The 21,459-nt window shown below is 40.1% G+C and overlaps 1 protein-coding gene and 1 non-coding gene across 6 annotated transcripts in view; one reads left to right on the forward strand and one right to left on the reverse strand.

The window, feature by feature from the left end:
• Nucleotides 1-339: 339 nt before the first annotated feature.
• The window catches only part of Aatf (apoptosis antagonizing transcription factor), a 100,729-nt gene continuing 79,609 nt past the window's right edge, over nucleotides 340-21,459 (forward strand). For 3 of the 5 annotated variants that reach the window (XR_015443271.1, XM_087191906.1, XM_004870405.4), the window contains exons 1-4: nucleotides 340-586; nucleotides 1,556-1,747; nucleotides 5,399-5,797; nucleotides 6,259-6,396. Coding sequence is in view for 4 of the 5 variants with exons in the window: in XM_087191906.1 (XP_087048032.1) it covers nucleotides 496-586; nucleotides 1,556-1,747; nucleotides 5,399-5,797; nucleotides 6,259-6,396 (820 nt within the window). In the remaining variant the exon portion in view is untranslated. Of the gene's footprint in view, nucleotides 587-685; nucleotides 1,453-1,555; nucleotides 1,748-5,398; nucleotides 5,798-6,258; nucleotides 6,397-21,459 lie in introns of those variants that run through there. The other 2 variants (XM_087191907.1, XM_021248675.2) reach the window with 2 other exon arrangements.
• Nucleotides 7,707-7,813, reverse strand: LOC147823789 (U6 spliceosomal RNA). The gene has a single exon (XR_015443339.1). It is a non-coding gene; the product is annotated as a U6 spliceosomal RNA (small nuclear RNA).

Raw genomic sequence — 21,459 nt, forward strand, 5'->3', positions numbered from 1 at the left:
GCAACAGTGATTCAAAAAGCTTACTTTTAACTCTCTCCTTTCCAAATCAGCCACCTTGGGCCACAGCTAGGCTGTGCTTTATTTCTAAGCGAACCTCTCACAAAGCCTGAGGCATATTTTGTGCAAGGAGACACCGGCTGCACGCAACGCAATCAACGCTCAGAGGTTGAGGCGGTCACGTGCTCTTGCGCGCTCCCGCGCCTCCAAACACGGCACTTCCACGCACGCGCACGCGTGGTCCGACGGCCCCAATCTCTTCAGCCTTCCGCGCTCTTCCGCCTTCATCCTAGCAACGCGCGTAGTGACGCGCAGGCCCCGCCCCCCCGCGCGCGCCTCCCGGAAGTTGCCGGTAGGAAGCTGAGCGCGCGGCTCGGCGCGGTCCCTGGCTGTTCTGCAGCGTAGTGTAGGGCTAGGAGCGCCCGCTGGGAGGTAGCATCTGGGCCGGGACTCGGGGCGCGCGTTTACGTGCGCAGCGCGGACCGGGATCTAGTGAAGATGGCGGGGCCGCAGCCTTTGGCCCTGCAGCTGGAGCAGTTGTTGAACCCACGACCGCGCGAGGCGGATCCTGAGGCCGACCCAGAGGAGGGTGAGGCCTGACTGGGGCAGGCCACGTGCGGAGCCGTGGGCCCGGCTTAGTGAGGGCTCGGGGCGGCGTGGAAGGAGCGGCAGCAGTGCCTCGCAATCTGGCCTCCTTCCCTCCTGGCTCAGAAGAAATTGCTTCCCCCCGGGGTTGTCCCGGGCTCGGGAGAGGGCTTCGCCTTCTTCTGACACGCACTGTAGACTTGGAGCCCCGGTGGTGGTGGTGGGGCACTTATCGAGAACTCGCGCCCTGAGCTGGTTAAGTCCGTCGAGGGCTGCTGGGGGGAGCCAGAGAGTGGCAGCAGGTTAGAAGTTATCCTTCAGGCAGCCCTAACTGGTATTGTCTTAGAAAGAGGGCGAAAGAAGTCTCATCTTTTTTTTTTTTTTTTTAAACTCTGGTTGCATCTAAAACTAGCTTGGAGAATGAAGAAAAAGTAGGAGTCCCTGGCACTACCTTAAACCTCTTTAGGTCCCAAGACACTTGCTCAGGGGCTGACGACAGACCACTGCTGTGAAGGCCCGATGTTCAAGGTCTAGCTGGGAGTAATCCTACTTTAGACTTGAGTCAGAGAAGTGTGCGGAAGGGATAACAATGTGTATGCTGCGTGGCTTAGGAATATCAGTTGAAGGAACTAGGGGCTGTTTAGCCAGGATAAGAAAACTCCCAGAGGGCCAGGACGGAATGAAGATAGAACTTGATGGCTGATTTAAGATATTGGAACGACTGTCACACATGGAAAAGGAATTAGATTTATATGATCCAAGGCATAGAAATACATCTACTACATTCAGGGAGTTAGCTCTCTGTTCAGAAACAGCAGAAAGACAGTGGTCTACCTGGAGAAGTAATGAGTTTCCTATTCTTGGAAGTTGGTGAGGATTTTGCAGAGGATATTACGTATGAGTTGAAAGAGTTTAACAGGGTTCCTGTTAAAATTTCTTCTAACTTGAGATTGTGATTACTTTTCCTCCACAGCTACAGCTGCCAGAGTGATTGACAGGTTTGATGAAGGGGAAGATGGGGAAGGTGATTTCCTGGCAATGGGTAGCATTAGAAAACTGGCATCCACCTCCTTCTTGGACACAGACAGGAGGTATTCTGGCAAGACCACCTCTAGAAAAGCTTGGAAGGAAGACCACTGGGAGCAGACTCTGCCAGGTTTGTCTGGTGAGTAGATCTATTTGCATGGAACTTTTTTTTCCTTAAGTTTTTAGGGTTAAAATCCTTTTTATGTGGATGTTCTTTGCAAGCTTGTGTCTTTACCTATTATCTTAGGAGAGATCATTGATTCGGTATTAGGAAAAGCCTTAGATATTACATCATTGCACTTCATAAGAAACCTCAAGCCCAGATGATCAAGTTGCTGTGCTGTGTATAATCAGACTAAGTATTTTCCCTAAAATGGAGTGAAAGAAAATGCACTGGATATTGGAGAGGGCTGTGTGTTACAAAAGCATGTCTAATGAACATCCTCCTCTTAGTTTTTGACTCATTTCCTTTGGTTTTTCAGGTCTTGTACTGACTCAGTGTATAGTAACAAGTTATTTGTGAAACTCACCTTTTGGCAATGTAAAAATAACATAATGCTTCCCTCACTACTGCAAGACAGTGTAAAGTGTAAACTCACTTTACAGTTTTGAAGAACTCTGTTTTCTCAGCTGGATGTGGTGATGCCAGTACTTGGGCGGCTGAGGCGGAAGGATCATGAGTTTGAGGCCACCGTGAGCATAGTGAGACCCTATTTTAAAAACAACAACAAGGCTGGGGATTTAGCTCAGTGGCACTGCACCTCCCTCGAAAGTGCAAGGTCCTGAATTTGATCCCCTGTACCATAAAAAAAGAAAAAACGACAAAAAGAGTTATACCTTTCTCAAGGTTGAAGAAAGTGTTGGATATGGTGGTTATAGAGAGAGGGTGCCATTTGTTTCCTTAGGGAGGGCAGGAGTGCCATGTTGAGAATCCATAGATAATACAAAAGGAACAATCATTCACGTTATAATATCTGTGATTTAGTCCTTGATGCACTTCTGGGAGCTCCTAATAAGCTCACTTCTTATTCTTTATCTAGAGCCCGATAAAGGGACCAATCATGAGATGAATATGATTATATTTATTGAACTCTTACCACATGTCAGCCAATTCTGAAAGTCTGGGACACAATAAGTTATCAAAAAATATTATCACTGTTATCATGGTCTGTGTCATTTCATTTAATCCTCCCAATAGCCCAAGAAGTTGGTATTTTTTATCCCCATTTTACAGATAAGGAAAGTGAGCAGCCAATTGGTAGGTAGCTTGCTCCAGATCACAAAACTATTAAGTGGAAGAGCCATGATTCAAGTGAAGGCAGTCTGACTCCAAGAACTGCTGTGATGTATGAGTTAAAAAAAATTTTTATTAGACATATCTGCAGTATAAAATGGTTGCATTCATCATAGGGAGTTATACATGTCCTTAATATATATTTTTTCCTTTTTTTATATGTATATATATGTGTGTATATGTATATATATGTGTATATATATGTATACACATATATATATGTGTATACATATATATGTGTGTGTGTATGTATGTGTGTGTGTATATATATATATATATATATTTTTTTTTTTTTTTTTTGGTACTGGGGATCGAACTCGGGACCTTGCACTTGCACAGCAGGCAGCAGAACCACGGAGCTAAATCCCCAGCCTCCTTGATATATCTTAATTCTTTTTATGTCCTCTTTCCCCACTGTCGGCTATGAAAGTTTCTTAGTTTGAGAAATGGTATGCACACATTTAAAGAACTTGAAGGATTTGTTTATGGTTTTTGCAGTTTTTCTATTTATATTTTTGACAGCCTTGTCTGTATCTTGTTTATGTATATTTCTTTAAAGAAGTACTGGGCCAGGCATTTAGCTCAGTGGTTCTAGCGCCTGCCTCACAAGCGCAAGGTCCTGAGTTCTATCCCCGGTACCAAAAAAAAAATAAGAAGTACTGAAGACCCATCGTCTTTTCATAAAATCTGTTTGGTTGAAGAAGGTTATGTCTAATTATCATGCTTGGTATACATGGAGATTTTATGCTTTCCCATGGAAGAGATTGGATAAACAGTGAAAACTTAAGTGTCAGGTGATGCGACAGCATAGGTAAAACGAAGAGCTTAGGTAGCACTCTGTGATAGGATCAAGTTCAGAAAGACAGGGCCTTGCCTGAAACTGGCAACTCTGTAGGCGCACCTCCCACCAGTTCCTGTGTGTTCTGTACTCCATCACTGTTCAGACTTTCTCCCCCCACTTCTCTCTGATGACCTGTTCCTTATGCTTTGTAAGTAAAATCATAACGTCTCCTTCATGTGAAGCTCCCTCACCTTTTCGGGAGAATTAAGTGGTTACTTCTCTGAATACTGTGTACTGATGACATTGTTATGTAATTACTGGTATACATATCTACTACTTTTGTCATACCATGAACTCCTTTCACCAGCATTGAATGCTTTTTGTGTTTTCTTAGCCTTGATGTCTGCCTTATACTGGATACTTAGAAAGTAGAGTACACTGGTATGATAGAGACTGTGCATTTGGAATAGTTCATGATGAACTGTATTTTAGGTATATAATTATTTTGAAATTTTACTGTTCTTTTGTTATTGTTGAAATGAGGTCTCACTGAATTGCCCAGGCTAACAGTGAACTTGAAATCCTCCTGCCTCAGCCTTTCAACTAGCTGGGATTACAAGTTTGCATCACTGTGTCTAGCTCCTTATAATCTTTTTTTTTTTCTTCTTCTGGTACCAGGGATCGAACTTAGGACCTTGTGCTTACCAGGCAGGCGCGGCTCCACTGAGCTGCATCCCTGGCCCTACCTTATAATCTCTTTTTAAAAACTTTTAGTTTATTATTACATGTCTGTAGTACATAGTTTATAATCTTTCTTAAATTCATTTGCCCCACAGTTAAAATTTGACCTTTCTCTGGGTTATTTTAATTTTAGCAAAGCATTTTTTATTTTATAATCTATTTATTTATCTAATGTGGTGCTGGGAATTGAACCTAGGGCTTCATGTGTGATATGTAAATGCTGTACCATTGAGCTGCATTCCAAACTTTATTTCTTTATTTATTCATTTATTTTTAAAATTTGGGACAGTGTCTCACTAAAGTTGCCCAGGTATCCTCAAATTTACAATTCTCTTCTGTCAGCTTCAAAAGTATCTGGGATTAGAGGCGTGTCACTATATTGAAAAAGGTTTTTTTGTTTTGTTTTGTTTTTTGGCATTAGTAAGGTAGAACCTAGGACCTTTGCACTGAGCTACATCCCTAACCCTTTGATTTTTTTTTTTTTTTTTGGTGCCGGGGATTGAACTCAGGTCCTTGTGCTTGCACAGTAGGTGGCGAAACCACTGAGCTTCCCCGGCCCCTTGATGTTTTATTTTTGAGACAGGATTTCACTAACTTGCCCAGGCTGGGCTTGTACTTGCAATTGTCCTGCCTCAGCCTCCCAGAGTGCTGGGATTGCAGGGCTCTAGCAAAGCATTTTTCATTCTTCTCTATTTTGTTCTTTTTTTTGGTACCGGGGATCGAACTTGGGACCTTGCGCTTTTAAGGCAGGTGCTGGAACCACTGAGCTAAATACCCCGGCCCCAGTTTTGTTCATTTTTGCTTCTCTCTTAGTATTTTAGAAATAGTAGGTGGATAATTAATATTTGTTAAGTTGCATTGACTACAATAATACTCCCCCATAGATGCCTTGGTTTTTCAATAGAAATGACAGATAGGGCCTTGTATTTTTACCCAGATAACACCTATTTTTTCTTTTTTCCTTCGTGATTCAGACCAGGAAATATCTGATGGGGAAGGGTCTGGAGATGGAGATTCAGAGGCTCTGGGCCTAGAGGAATCCGATGAGGATGACTTGAGTGGTGCTGAGGAACAGGATGCTGATGATGAGGGGAGCAGTGCGGCCTGGAAGAAAGGCGGAAGCCACTCTGCAAATGCACCAGGTTTTAGTTGCCAGAGCATCAGTGACTTTGAGAAATTTACTGAGGGAATGGATGACCTTGGGAGCAGTGAGGAGGAAGATGGAGAAGAAGAGAGTGGCGTGGAAGAAGAGGGTGGTGAGGAAGACAGGGCCGGAGACAGGCACAGTGAAGATGATGGTGTGGTGATGACCTTCTCCAGCACCAGGGTTTCCGAGGAAGTGGAGAAGGGAAGAGCTGTGAAGAACCAGATAGGTTTGTACATGATTTTGCTGGTCACTTGTTTCTCCGAGTCTCTGGATTTGGTCTACTTTTTGTTTGTTTGTTTGTGGCTGTTCTGTCTCTGGGATGTCCTTGCAATTAGTTTGTGACATGCCTCACTTCCTCAGAGGCCCAAAGCCCCATTCCTCTGTGCTTAGCCAGCCGTTTCTGCACTGAGCTGCTTAGCTGGTTCTGCTCTAGTACTTGTAGCAACTGTGGAAGATTGAAGAGGAGAGTTTCTCTTTTCCTTGGGATTTAGCATTCCCTCTCTTGTCGCAAATATTTGTTTCTAAGATACTGAATTGATTTCCTAGAATAGAGGGTGTTTTCATGGCCTGAAACTGATAAAGCTGTAGTGCTTCGAGACCAGTCTGGTTTCCTGTCCCTCCCCTGTCTCCATCCCAGGAAGATTTTATTCTAACTCATGGGTCAGATTCTGTTTTCTTCTTTCTTAGCACTATGGGACCAGCTCTTGGAAGGAAGGATCAAACTACAAAAAGCTCTGTTGACCACCAATCAGCTGCCTCAACCAGATGTTTTCCCTGTTTTCAAGGACAGAGGTGGCCCAGAATTTGTCAGTGCCCTGAAAAACAGTAAGAATACTATACTATTTTGGGATATTTAGAACCACTGAGATACATTGGTATATATTGGGATTGATGTAAAAGAAGGGCGGGTTTCATTTTAGTGATGTTATAATAGTGTTTTTTTAAACTCTTAAAAATAGCAATGTAACCCTTTTAGTAAATGAAGACAACTTTGAAATGGATTGGGCATTGGAGCCATGGCTGCTCTACTTTCTTTTCTCCTGTTTTCATTCCTTGGTCTCCCTATGACTTTCTGAATAACTTCTGTAAGGCTTGGGCTTAGGGAATACTGTGTGATAACTCCCTGGTACAGGGAAAAAGAGAAAGGATGAGTGATCAAACTCAGTTCATTTAAGTTAGTTGTGTCATGTGCTTAAAACATGCCATCCTTTGGTAGGTTTTTAGAACAGTGTGCTAAGATGATTTTATACATCTTCCTTTTGGTGGCAAACAGTGAGGACAGATGATGACTGCAGGGGGAGGATTAAGTTTTGGAAAAAAATTGCAGAGCTATAAAGTCAAAAAATTCTAGAGAGAAAAATAATTTAGAGATTATTTGGTTCCCAATTCCCTCATTTTACAGATGAGAGAACTGAGGCTCAGGAAAATGACTTGGCCAGAGTTACAGAGGTTGTTCATGAGCAGCAGAGGTAAAACTCCAGCTTTTTTGCCTTAGGACTAGGAGTCTTCCTTTGGCACCACACTGCCTCCTGTGTGCCCAGTGGCACTGAAGGACTGGGGCACAGGGACACATGGGGTAAGGGCGCTGTGGCTTGAATCACTTCCTTCCTTATTTGCATGCTGAGAGTTGGTGTTTCCATTTGCTCTTTTGTTGTTTTGGTGGTTGTTGTATTAGAGATTCAACCCAGGGCCTGCACATACTAGGCAAATGCTCTACCACTGAGCTACTTCCCCCGTCCTTCCATTTGCTCTTTTTTTTTTTTTTTTTTTTGCTTAAATTCTTTTATTGGTACATTTTAGGTATACAGTACTTTTGCATTTATCATTGGGTGCTTCTACCTGTACGTGATGTATCTTGGTTCTTATTTTTTCCCCATTACCTGTGCGCCCTTCACCCCTCCACCCTTCCCTATTTACATACTTTGTTTCCATTTTTTTTTCTTTTCTCATAATTTTTCCTTTCCATTCTTTCCTTTCCCCATCTCCTCCCACCACCCCTACCCCTTTGGACCTTTTCCTATTTCAAAGTATCAATTATTAGTTCTTAATCCTTTTAATCCTTATTTATACTCTCAGTTTCTCACACTAGAGAAACTATTCGGTATTTACACGTGTGTCTTATTCACTTAAGAGTAAAAAATATGGAACACTTCACGAATTTGCATGTCATCCTTGTGCAGGGGCCACGCTAATCTTCTCTATATTGTTCCAATTTTAGTATATGTGCTGCCGAAGCAAGCACTCCATTTGCTCTTTAAAACTTAAAGCTGGGCCAGGCATAATGGCACACATCTTTGATCCCAGCTACTAGGGAGGATAAGGCAGAAGAATGACAAGTTTGAGGCCAGTCTGGGCAACTTAGTGAGACCTTGTCTCAAAATAAAAAAATAAGGGTAAGGATGTAGCTTAGTGGTCCCTCTTTCAATCTCCAGTACCACAAACAAATAAAAAACTAAAGCCAGGTTGGCTAGCATGTGCCTGTACTCCCAGCTGCTTAGGATGCTGAAGCAGGAGGATCTCTTAAGCCCAGACTTTTGAGGCCATTGAGACCCCTATCTCAAAAAAGTTAAAAAGACTTAAACAGTATGGAGTTCAGAGTTGGAAGGGACCTGAGGAGGACATCTATGTTGGCATCTGCTATAAATGAAACCATCTTAAATCATTTGAGATACATGTATAGGATTTCTAGGGTAGGGAATTCTGTGACTGTTTTTTTTTTTTTGGTACTGGGGATTGAACTCAGGTCCTTGTGCTTTTGAGGCAGGTGGTGGAACCACTGAGCTAAATCCCTGGCCCTGTGACTGTTTTTTATATAGGACAATATCTGGTTTGGTTAGGAATGGCTTCCTGTACTTGAAGTTTGTCTCCTATGAAAAAAGACTGAACACTTCTTTCAGGAACCATCTTGCATCTATTGTGAGATGGGTCTTTTATCCTTTTCAACTTTTTCTCCTTCCTACTTTAAATAGATAAGAGATTGATGGTTTCCCTTTTTTTTTTTTTTTTTTTTTGGTACTGGGGATTGAACTTGGGTCCTTGCGCTTGTGAGGCAGGTGGTGGAACCACTGAGCTAATCCCCGGCCCTTCTCTGCTATTTTTAATGCCCCAGTACCCTAATTTCTGGAATGCCTGCGAATGAGACCTAAACTGGAATAGGTTAAATGTTTTATAATAAGACCTTTTCCATTTTGTTGCTCTTCTTGAGTCTTTTCCTTTTTTAAAAAAATTCATCTTTAAAGTGAAGATATTTTAAAGTTAGCATCAGGTATAATGGACACATTCTTATTCTCGAATATCATTTAGTTTCTTCAGCCATTTTCTTGTTATTTAGCTTTTGTTTTACAACAGTTCTAATCTTTTTAACCTGTCTTCTTTTGTGCTTAACCATTTGTCTCATTTGGTGAACTTCATTTAATCTGACAGATGTCTGTTAATCTGACAGAGGGTTTGTGGAGGAGGGAGAAGAAAGAAAGGTTTGTTTAATGTAACATACTCTGAGAGGATAGGGAGCTTTCTAATAACCAGAATTTCTGTGCATATGAAGGGTAGCTAACCTTTGTTTCAACCTTCTTATGGCAGTATGACATAATATGTTGTATACTTTCCTGTTTTGGTAAACAGAGTTTAAGAATAATTTCATGGCTACATTATTCTGGGTGAACAATTTATACTGTTCTGTATAGCTGCTGTGGAACATAGCCTAAATTTATACCTACCCTAGAACAAACACCGGAATGTATTGTCTTTAATTAAATCTCTTTTCAGTTTGCTTAGTCTTCTGGGTAAAATCAGACTGCCTGGGTTTAGATTTCATCTCAGCAATGGATTAGCTATGTGACCTTTTGTAAGTTACTTCGAAGTAAAATGGGGATAATATGGTTGTGAGGATTAAAGGACATAATCAATATAAAGCATTAGCACAGTGTCTGGCACACATCACACCACAGATGTTAAGTACTAGTATTATCTTTTTCTGCTGAGAAGCATTTGGCAGTATTCAACCACATAATTGTCATAGCATAACTAACCATCTTCTCCACTGCCTGATTATCTACAAGACTTCCTCTTCTCCTGTTCTCATTCAGTGATTTTTAAACTTTTTTTAGAACTCAAATTCTGTACATAATATAACTATTTTGGGAAGTGGGCAGTGTTATGGTCTATTTTAATATTTATAATTTAGCTTCGGCCCCTCATGACACTATGGAAAGCTAGCTAAGAGATTTCCTTATTGCCAAACTGAGTTCTTTCCTACCTAAATGACGACTTTACTTTGAAAGACTTTCCTTTGGCTTTTGTGACCTGTATATGCTGTTTGGATCCTCCTACCTCTCTGATCTCTTCTCAAGCTCTTCTTTTACCCTCTCAGTGTAAACTTCATTGCAATCAGAATCCTGACCTTTGGTTGCATTTTCGTACTGTATTCTCTCCTTGCACTGTCATTTACTCTCATGGCCCTAATTATAGCTTCTAAAGTCTAGCACAATAAACTCCTGAACACCAAGTCTTTGTACTTCTAGCACCTTAAACTCTACTTTTCAGAAACTAAACAAATAACTTCTTTCTTTTCTCCCTCCCCAACACAAATGTAGTTGCCAGTCAGTCACTTTGGTGTTATATGTTGGTAATTAGATCTCTTGTACCATGAAATGATTTCAACAGTATTTTTTTAACAGTATTTTTTGACATTTTAGTGGCTGTATATGTGTTAAGTCATGAAGTAATCTTAACAAAATTAGGGAATATTCTATTCACAAGGCTACTTGCCACAGAGGTTAGCTTTTCCCTTCTCTTTCTTTTAACAGCTTTGTTATTAGGAGGCAGGCCCTTATGATGGTGGTGATGATATATAAGGAACAAGGCAAGTTACCTAAGAAAATTTCAGCATGAATTATTTAAAACTTTTCATTATGGACCACATCAAACCTATATGAAAGAGAGAAAAGTGCAGTGAACCCCCATATACCATCACTAGCTTAAGCAGTTAACTCCCAGCCACTCTTTTTTTGTGTATGTGTGGTGTTAGGGATTGAACCTAGGGCTTGATACATGCTAGGCAAACACTCTGTCATTGAGGTATATCACCAGCCCTATCCCTGTTAACTTACTTCATTTATACATAAACTAGTGCCCCCCCCTTCTGGATTATTTTGAAGCAAATAACAGCTATCATCTCATTTTTATCAAATCTTTCACCATGTATATCTAAAAGATAAGAGTTTTTAAAAAAATCTTGATACCAGTATTCCACATAAAAACATTAACAGTAATTTTTTTAATAAGCCCAACTGACTTTGGTGAGTGGGAGAATTGAGAGCATTTCTATCTTACTCATTTTTTTTTTTTCAGAATTTGCTGTATAGCTTTAAATGAATGATAAAAGGAAAGGTAAACTTTAGCCATAATAAGTTGACCTTTTAGTGAAATGCATGTTATTAATGTATTTAATGAGATGCATTACAAACTGCAGTGAGCACCATGTTTCATTACAGGTCTAAAATGCAATATCATTAAAGACCTTTAATAGAAACAGTGGTTGACATTTTGATACTTCCCATAAGCAAAACATCTAAGAGCATAGTGTAATGCAACAAAAGTAGAGGAAGTGAAAATTTTTTATTTGCCTAAGAGTTTAAAAACAAATTCTACTACTAATGAAGTATATTTTCTTTGCTCCCCCCATCTTCCTACTTCTAATTTATATTCACTCCTTCATCTCTCTATAGCCCTTCTCCAAGACCCCCAATTATTTGGACTTGAATAGACTTAAAATTTTTATTGCTAAGTTGACCTAAGCACTGAGAGACACCTTAAAGAATGGTTTACAGCCATTCATAGTAGCATAGACCTATAATCCTAGTACTCCAAAGGCCAAGGCAGGGGGATGACAAGTTCAAGGCCAGGTGAGGCTACGTAAAGGGAGTTCAGGGCCAGCCTGGACTATATGGCAGGAACCTGTCTCAAAAAAACAAAACAAAGCTTTAAATTTTGAATAAGTCATGTCAAATCATGAAGTCTTAATAGATAATATTTCTTTTTTTGAAAATTTTACTTATTTTTAGTCAGCAGTATATTCACATGGTTCAGAATTGCAAAGATACTGAAGACAGCAGTGAAAATCCTCTTGGCCTCTGCATCCGCCACTCAGTTCCGTGTGGTATCCTGTAGCTAAACAGTGTTGTCAGTGAGTCCCACCCTGCCCACTTCTTAATTACTTAGTTGCCTGAGGTGGCAAGTCCGTGAATGCTTATTAACACAAGTTCATGGCACAGTTCTCAAAATAATTCTTGGAACCCAGAAAAACTCTGTTACTTGGGATTTCTTTAAGTGTTGCTTGTGATACTTTTCCAGGTATAGCATTGTGTCGGCCTAAGGACTCTTATGACTACACACTTCATCTAACCAAGATGATGAAAGTAAGAGTGATCTTTCTGTTTGAGCTTTTTGTTTTTAAAAATAGTTTTATTGGGCCAGGGATTTAGCTCAGTGGTTCCGCTGCTTGCCTTGCAAGCACGGGGACCCGAGTTCGATCCCCAATACCAAAAAAAATAGTTTTATTGTTCTAATTACAACAGTTTGTCATGCTTATTTAAGAAATTCAGAAAATATGTAAATTTATAAAGAAAATAAGGATTATAAAGAAAATAAATACTGTCCGGTGGTAACCATAGTTATCATTTTGATATCTTTCCAGACTTTTTTCTGTACTCGCACATGCACACATATACACATACTTTTTAAAGAACAAACATGGAATCATATAAATATGTAGTACTTTATAAACTTACTTTTTTCTATGTATCATTTCATGTCAGTATACTTTGTATATCAGCAGTTTCAGTGGCTACGAGTATTCCATTTATATAAATTTACTGTAATTTACTTAATCTATTGATAGATGGTTAAGGTTTATTCTAGTTTTTTGGAGGGGACAGGGCCTCACTATGTAGTTCTGGCTGGCCTTAAACTCACTCTGTAGTCTAGTTTGGCCTCGAACTCACAGTGATCCTTACCTCAGCCTCTTAGTGCTGGGATTACAGGCATGCACCACCATGCCTGGCTTAGGTTTTCTTTTGTTTGTTTTTGAAATGGTCTTGCTATGTAGTTAAGGCTGGCCTTGAACTCTGATTTGGCCTCCCATGCTGAGATTACAGGCATGCACCACTGAACCCAGTACCATTTAGTTTTTTATTTTTATAAAATATGCTTTGGTAAACATTCTTACATAGATTTGTACAATTTATTGAAAAGTAGTGCTGCCTAACTAAGGCATACGGCATTTAAAATTTTGTAATATACATTTTTAAAAAGTAAAGAGAAGCAGATTATGTTAATTTTACTAATATATTTTATTTAACCCAATATATCACAAATATAATTTTAACATGTAATCAGTATATAGCCGTTGATGAGATAATTTTATATTCTCTTTTTGCATGTTAAGTCTTTGAAATCTGGAGTCTGTTCTAACAGCTCTTCTCAATTTTGAGACCATGTGTTGAGTGCTCGGTAGCCATAAGTGGGAACTGAGTCTGTAGCTCAGTGACAGAGTGTGTGCTTAGCATGCTCAAAGCCCTGGTTGGACTCCAGAATTGGACGGGGGGAAAAACAGACATATCTTCGGGCTGGGGATTTAGTTCAGTGGCTCCACCACCTGCCTCGAAAGTGCAAGGTCCCGAGTTCAATCTCCGGTACCAAAAAAAAAAAACAGGCACATTTAGCTAGTGGATACTGTATTGGACTGCATGACACATCTGCGTTCTGTGAAAATATAATTGCTGGGACAAAGGAATTGTACTTTTTTCTTTTCTTTTTTAGTCTTTTGGAATATATTACCAAACTGGCCCCTAGAAGAATTTTTTTTTTTTGTACCGGGGATCAAACTCAGGGCCTCGCGCTTTCGAGGCAGGTGGCAGAACCACTGAGCTAATCCCCGGCCCTAAAAGAATTGTCAACAATTTAAATTCTTACCTGCAACATTTGTTCTCCTAAACTCCTGGCACCACAGGGCATTATTGATCTCATATTTTTCCTAAACTATAGGAGGGAAAAGAAGGCAATCATTTTATGACTTTCTGTTTGATAATTATATAATACCTGTTGACTTAGCATTGAAATATAATCTCCATTTGGTCTGTTTATTACAGAATGAGTTCTGTGTAGGGAGACTTGTGGTCCTTGTTTAGCTACTGCTAACTTTGCCCAACTTGGTTCACTGTGCATTTATATTATGTAGAGAATAAGCTGATCACAGAGCAAATACTTGCCCACAAAGTAATGAAGCAGTGGTACCAGGAAAAGAGCATTAGGTTTGTGTATTCTCTCTTTCTTTCCTTCTCCCTTTTTCCCCTCCTTTTTTCTCTGTACTGAGGTCAAATCCAAGACTTGGTACACTGATCTGCATCCCCAGCCCTGAGAGTGTTCTATTCAGTGATTCCACCTACCCTGAATAGAGGAGCCCTGGTTTGATCACAGAACCATGAAAGCTAAGGACAGCTTAAAAACTCCTCAAACCAATCTGGTTAGAAAATTCATTTCACTGTTTAGAGGTTGGGTTTCCTAGGAAGTGAGGGTTGTCTTCAGTACCAGAAACAATTTCAGTAGTGATACATCACAAGGGCCAGGGTGTGTATGAGTGGAAGAGCACGTGCAAGGCTGTAGGTTCATCCCCAGCATGCAGGTGGGTGGTAGGCGGGGTGCTACACTAGGTAAGGAAGCAGCCCTGATTTGTAGTAGCTCTTATTTCCATAGTAGGATCACTCTTTCCCCTGTGTTCTATGTGTGTACTTCTAGATAACATTGTACATTGGAGCCTTTTGATAATATACATTTAATTAACTCACATTTGACTGTATGTGCCTGGTGAAATGTGAGAGAGAGAGAGAGGGTTTATATAGCACCAGTAATTCTGCCTGCCATTTTATCCAGTGAGTGAATGCCCTGGAGTAAGTGTGAGATTGCAGACAGAATCTTATGTTGCCTCAGTTATTTTTGTTCCCGGGTACCCCTCCTGTGAGCATCTCACTACACAGTATGAATCTAGTGTTTAAAGGTACAGTGTGCTGTCTTTGTACGTGATCTCTAAATATGATCATCTATGTTTAATTGGTAAAATAATGGGCTTTGTTGAGCTTGCTGAGAGGTAGCACACAGATGCACTTATGGGCAATTGAAGGATTTTCAAAGTTGTTTTGTCAAAACTTGATTTTTGCTTTATTTTCAGACTTTAGAACTTACTTTATAAGATGCTACTCTATTGTTATTTTTTTGTCTTAAAACATCCCCCCCCCCCCATTGCTGGGGATTGAATCTTAAACCTGTCCTTGAGTTGTTTTATTAAGCTCACACATGAACATGATACATAGTACTAAAGAATTCAGGAGGACAGTGCTCCCTTGCCTTACATTCAGTCTCATTCCACTTGTTTTTTTATAATTATAATTTGTTTGTCTCTATCCTTCCCTCCATCCCTTCCTCCCTTCCTTCCTGTTATTTCGCTGTGCTGGGGATTAAATCCAGGGCCTTGTGCATGCTAGACATGCTGTACTACTGAGCCACGTACCGGGCCCTGTTTCCTGATTTATTTATTCTCTGGTGCAAAAGATGAGAAGGATGGGGCCGGGGTTTTAGCTCAGTGGCACTGTGCCTGCCTTACAAGTGCAAGGTACTGAGTTCGGTAACCGGTACTGGGTAAAAAAAAAAGATGAGAAGGGGCCGGGGATTTAACTCAGTGGTTCCGCCGCCTGCCTCGCAAGCTAAGGACACGAGTTCGATCCCCAGTACCAAAAAAAAAAAGATGAGAAGGCTGCTGACAGGTTAACTAGAATGAGGATTGAGAATTGACTTTGATTTAACAACATGATGGTCATCTGTGACCATTTTGGCTTACCTGGACATAGGTTTGCCTGGAAGGGGTTTGAGAGAAAAAAGGAAGAAAGAATTTGAGACAGTAAAGACAACTGTTTTTAGAGGATGTTGCTTTATTTGTTTTTTGTTTTTGTTTTTGTTTTTGTTTGGTACTGGGGATCGAACTTGGGTTCTTGTGCTTGCACAGCAGGCAGCAAAACCACTGAGCTAAATCCCTGGCCCCGAACATGTTGTTTTAATGGGAACAGGAATGGGACATTAGATGGTGGAAGTTGTAGTGTTAAAAGAAGAGGTGGTATATCTTTTTAGGATGGGAGAGATGATAGCATTTTGTATGTTGGTATGATTCAGCAGAGGGGACTATTGATGATGCAGAAGAGGAAGACACCTGTAGCAGTGTCCTTGAGCAGGTAAGTGAAGATAGGTCTAGTGTACAGGAAAGAGTGGCCTTATGGATTGTGGACAGTTAACCTGTAGTGACAGGTGGGAAGATAGTATGTAAATAGACACAGATGAGAAGGAGTCTATGAAAATTCTCTTTTAGTTGTTTCATTTTCTTTGATAAAGAAACCAAGGTCCTAAGTTGTGAATGAAGAATGGGGAGGAGGTAGTGGAAATTTTGAGGTGTGCCATAGTCATTCTGGATTCTGCCCTGCAGCTATAACCAGGACTTCAGTGCTTTATTGATATGTTAACCTAAGAGTTGAAAACCAATAAACTACATTACAGTGTTGTTACCAGGCAAATAAGGTATAATATCTGGGCAGGGAAGGATTGGAAGATTGTGTTCTTTCCTCCGTGTTCAGAGTCACTCAAAGAATATTCCTAGTTTAGTTCCACGCCCAGTTCCTCATTCAGGTAGATCTTTTATCACCCTCCACCAATTGTTAAAACATGTTATATTTGGTTTGCTTCACGTTTGGACTGTTAATTTACTATGTCATTTTTTCTTATTTTTCTAACTTTATTTTTTCCCCCCTCTTGTAGCTCATTTGTATCACCTTGGTCTTCTTTCTAAATACTGAATCACACTATCTCTTCTGTTAAATTTGTCCTATTCTCTGGGAATGGTACGTGGTTGTACTCTTGGCCCTTCCTTTCGTCACTCTTCTGGGGTGGAGCTACTGCTGTCAGGCTCTCTTGGCTTCCTTTATTTCAGTTTACTCTGTCCATTTGCTGCCAAACATGCGTAAAGAGTAAATTATCTGAATTCTTGCAGCTTTATTTATGTATTTATTTTTGGTGGTATTGGGGATTGAGCCAAGAGCCTTTACACTGAGCTACATCAGCCCTCTTGTATTTTTGTTTTGAGACAAGGTCTCACTAAGTTGCTAAATTGCCTAGGCTGGGGCTCAAGTTTATAATCCTTTTGCCTCAGCCTCTCAGACAGCTGGAATTATAAACCTGTGTCCCACACCCTTGTAGCTTTAAAATTACTCTGCCTTCGTCCTTCATTAGTAATATTCTTAATTGATTATAAATGTATTTCTATGTTGAAAATTGCTTTCTTAGAAGATATTGCCCAGTATTGGCTTCCTGTTGTTGCTATAAGTTATTAAAATCTTGGTATTTAACAGCACAAATTTATTGTGTTACAGGGGCAGAAGTCCTAAAGTCATGGTCTCAGCAGGACTGTTCTCCTTGGAGCCTCTAGGGAGAAATCTGTTTCCTTGCCTTTTCCAGCTTTTAGAGGCTACCTATGTTCTTCCACTCATGACTGTATCTTCTAGCAATCTCATCCTTCCAACATCTCCTTTTTTGGGTAGGGGGTTTCCACATAACCCAGGCTGGCCTTGAACTCGTCGTGATCCTCCTGCCTCAGCCTCCGGAGTGCTGCGATTACAGGTATGCACCACCACACCTGGCTCCAGCTTCTCCTTTTCTGACTTGTACAGTGTAACTGTACTATATTATTAGCTTCCTGCCTCCCTCTGTAAGGAGCCACTGTGATCACATTGGGCCCACCTGTCTAATCCAGCATAATCTTGTGATCTCAAGATCCTTAACATATCTGCGAAGTTGTTTTTGCTATCTTCACAGGTTCTGGGGAATAGAATATAGATAACTTTGGGGGACTGTTACTCAGCTAGTACATGGCCTGTTATCTTGCACTATCCAAATGTTTTTGGTGAGAGGTAGTTGCTAGTTTGAGTTATTCCTTTGTAACAAACCCACTTTTGATATTTGGAAGTGTTTGGAATCTTCTCTTTATTCTTGGTTTCTGTCTGAGTAATTTTTCATTTATGCATTTCATTTATTCATTTCATTATGCTGAGTATTTACTGAGTCCTTTTAGTATGAAGACTGCAGTCCTTCAGCTTTGAGAAAATCTCTCCTAATATTTCTTTGATAATTTCCTTCCTTCTGTTTTTTTTTAAATTCTCTTTTAGATTTTAAGCTTGGGTTAGTGTTGTTTCATGCTCTTTAACATTTTTCATCTTTTCATGTCTATGTTTTGAAAAATTTTTGAGTTTTATTTCGTTTTGTTTGCTTTTGTTTTTGTTTTTTTTTGCTGTGTTGGGCATTGAACCTAGGGCCTAACATGTGCTGGACAAGTGCTCTACCTCCAGTTTTGGCTTTTGTTTTTGAGTCAGAGTCTTGCTGAATTGCTCAGGCTGGGCTAGAATTTGCAGTTCTCCTAGAGTGCTGGGATTGTAGGTATGTGCTACCACATCTGAGTCCCAGCCCAGTTTATTTTGAGATACAGTCTTGCTAAAGGCTGGCCTTGAATTTGCAATCTTCCTGCCTCGGCCTTTCAAAAAGCTGGAATACAGGTTTGTGCTACTACTGCATTTGGCTTCAGTTTTGTTTTGTTTTTTTAATCTCTTAGAGAGCTTGTATTTTCTGAATGTATCTATTCTACATAATTAATATACTTAGGGTATATTATGTATATTTCAGTTTTGTAGTTCCTAGAATTATTCCTATCTCTAGCAGCTTTTCCCGGTCCTGGGCATTGAACCCAGGGCCTTCTCACTGAACTACATCCTTAGTCTTTGATATTTTTATTTTGAGACAGGATCTTGCTAAGTTCCTAAATTGCCCAGGCTGGGTTCAAACTTGGGATCCTCCTGTCTCAGCCTCCCAGAGTGCTGGGATTACAGTAGACGTGTACCACCATGCCTAGTTTTTTGAACATTTTCCTTTCTAAATTTTATCCAAGTAATACATGAATATAGTTAAAGAGTAAAATAATAATATAAGAGTAAAATAATTCTGTAAAACTTATGAAAACCAGAAGTCTGTTGTTTCTGCCACCTCCTTGCCATAACCCACTTTCCTAAGCAACAGCTATATTTTTATTGTACTGTTATATTAATTTTATTATACTGTTTTTTTGAGCACATGAATTTCTCTCTATCTACTTGATTTTTCAGTTTTAGGCATTATCCATTGACTCCCCAATATAAAAAATTTAGCTTTTTTTTTCATGTTTTGGGGGTCAAACCCTGAGCTTTGAGGCAAGCACTCTTACCCCTGGGCTACATCCTCAGCCCCAAGATTTAGCTGTGTTCTTTTATATTCATGCATACTTTCTGCTTATGTTTTTTTGGTGTTTTTTTTTTGGTACCGGGGATCGAACTTGGGTCCTTGCACTTGCGCAGCAGGCGGTGAAACCACTGAGCTAAATCCCCCGCCCTCTGCTTATGTTATTAATTTACCCTTTCATGGTTATGTTATAATTTGATTAGAACAGTATTCACTGTTTACATTATTATCTTTGTGTAAACACTTCACAGCTGAACCATATAGTACATGTACTGTAATTCTTTTTCCTTTCCCACATCATCTTGTTTTCTAAACTTAATAATTGTTACATTTTTTGTTTGTTTAGTTTTTTTCTGTAGTAATTCATGCCCAAACTTCTCCTGTTGTTTGAGTCTACCCTGAAGATTTTAGTTGCAAGCCAGATATGGTGGCACACCATGTGGTCCTAGCTACTCAGAAAGCTGAGGCAGGAGGATTACTTGAGCCTAGGAGTATGAGGCCAGCCTGGGAGACATAGTCAGACTCTGTCTAAAAAAAAAAAAAATTCAATTACATCAAATATTCTGCCACTTTTTCTTCCTGAAGTCTTTTCCAGAGCCTCTAATCTGCTCTGATCTGACTGTTCACCTTCTCAGCATTCCTGCTGGAATCTCCCTGTGTGGTCATCCTGGGGATTAGCTTAGCTTCTTGCTACTGGGGATCTGCTACTCCAGAATCTTCCTTGGCTACTGCCATGTTTCAGTGAAGCGTGCCCTCATAGCTTGCTGAACAAGGGCATGTGGGAGGTAACTATTTTAGACTTTGATTATATGAAAATATCTTTAGTTTCTTATCACGATTGATTGGCTGTGTATAGAATTCTGTAGAATGTGGCATTGCCTTCCAGATTCCAAAGTTGCTAATAACAAGTCAGAAGCCTTATTTTGATTCCGGATGTTGCTCTTTGTTTTTCCTTCCTTCCTGTTTGGAAACTGGAGACTTTGTTCACAGAATTGTGAAATTTCATAATGATATACCTTGTAATTTTCTTGAAATTATCATTTTTTTCTTCCTTTCTTTCTGGAAGCCCTTTTATTTGGTATTAGACTGTTCCTATGAGTCTAGGTGTTTTTCCTCCTTAATTCCCTTCCTGCTTCTACTTTTTAAGGCATGTCCTCAGCTTTCCAGTCCTTATTTTGAGGCTTTTTTATACTTTTGCCATTACATTTTGATTTGGATGATATACATGATATATATTTTCTGAAATATTTTACTGCATATTTCCTTCAATTGCTGTATTTTTTTCCCTTTTACTTTAACCCAGTTACAATATGTTAGACATTTTTCCTCAGGTATTTGGTGATCCGTTGCTTTCTCTGTTGATTTTTAAGAACAGGACACCAAAAAGTTGATTAGAAGCTTTGTGTATTTGGATGGGGCTCTTTGTCTGGAGTTTCTATTATAAAATGATCTAGCTGGGTAATTTTTGGAGCTCTCAATATCAGTATCTTCAGATCTTCTCTCATGATGTGATCATAGTCAATAGAGGACTCCTAGTCTCCTGTGTGGTTGCCATTATTCTAGATTGTGAATAGGCTGGAGTCTCAGCATTCAGTCACTAAGCTTCAATTTCCACCCATCTCCTACCCCCCACCAACTCCTTCCTCTTTTTGTGGTGCTGGAGTTTGAACCCAAGGCTTTTCACATGGTAAGCAAGCACTCTACCACTGAACACACCCCAGCATTATTCCTTTTTTTGGGGGGGGGTGGTACCAGGGATTGAACTCCAGACCTTGTGCTTGGGAGGCAGGCAGCAGCGCCACTGAGCTAAATCCCTGGCCCTCCCCATTTTTAATATTATGCTTTTGCCCTCAACTATATCTGATAATCCCCTGCCAGTGGTCCTCTGTTTAACCCTCTTCACAGGATAGACCTGTAAACTTCTGCCTAAGTAAGAGAATGTCTAGAATTTTAGCTGTCTCAGTTGTTTTTAGCCCTTCCTGCATCTGTAGTGCTAAGCAGTTCTGGAATCTCTGGGGTCCCTTTTCTGGACTGCAAGTGGAATTGATTCTCATTCATCTTCACTTCTTTTTTTTGGTACCGGGGTTCGAACTTGAGACCTTGTGCTTGCAAGGCAGGCGGCAGAACCACTGAGCTAAATCCCTGGCCCTCATCTTCACTTCTAACAGAATCATCTTGCTCAAGTTTGCCAAGTCACTTATTTGGGTATCTCCTTAAAAAAAAAACTGGCTTATTGAGGATACATGACACAGTACATTGCACATATGTCAGGTGTACAGTTCCAGATTGGCACACGCCCGTGAAACCATCTCTTTCCCCCCACCCCTCTCTCCATAGGCAACCATTGATCTGGTTTCTATCACTGTAGGTTATTGGGCATTTTCTAGAATTTATTTTATTTTATTTTAATTTATTTTTTCCCATGATGTTGATCTCATGCGTGGTAGGCAAGTGCTGCACCACTGAACTACAACCCTAACCCCTAGAAATTTATCTAAATGGGATCATACAGTTTGTATTCTTTTTTGGTCT

Source organism: Heterocephalus glaber, unplaced genomic scaffold, assembly GCF_053883595.1.
Source record: "Heterocephalus glaber isolate CG9 unplaced genomic scaffold, H.glaber_assembly_v1.0 deba00001564, whole genome shotgun sequence".
NCBI classification, from domain to species: Eukaryota; Metazoa; Chordata; class Mammalia; order Rodentia; family Bathyergidae; genus Heterocephalus; species Heterocephalus glaber.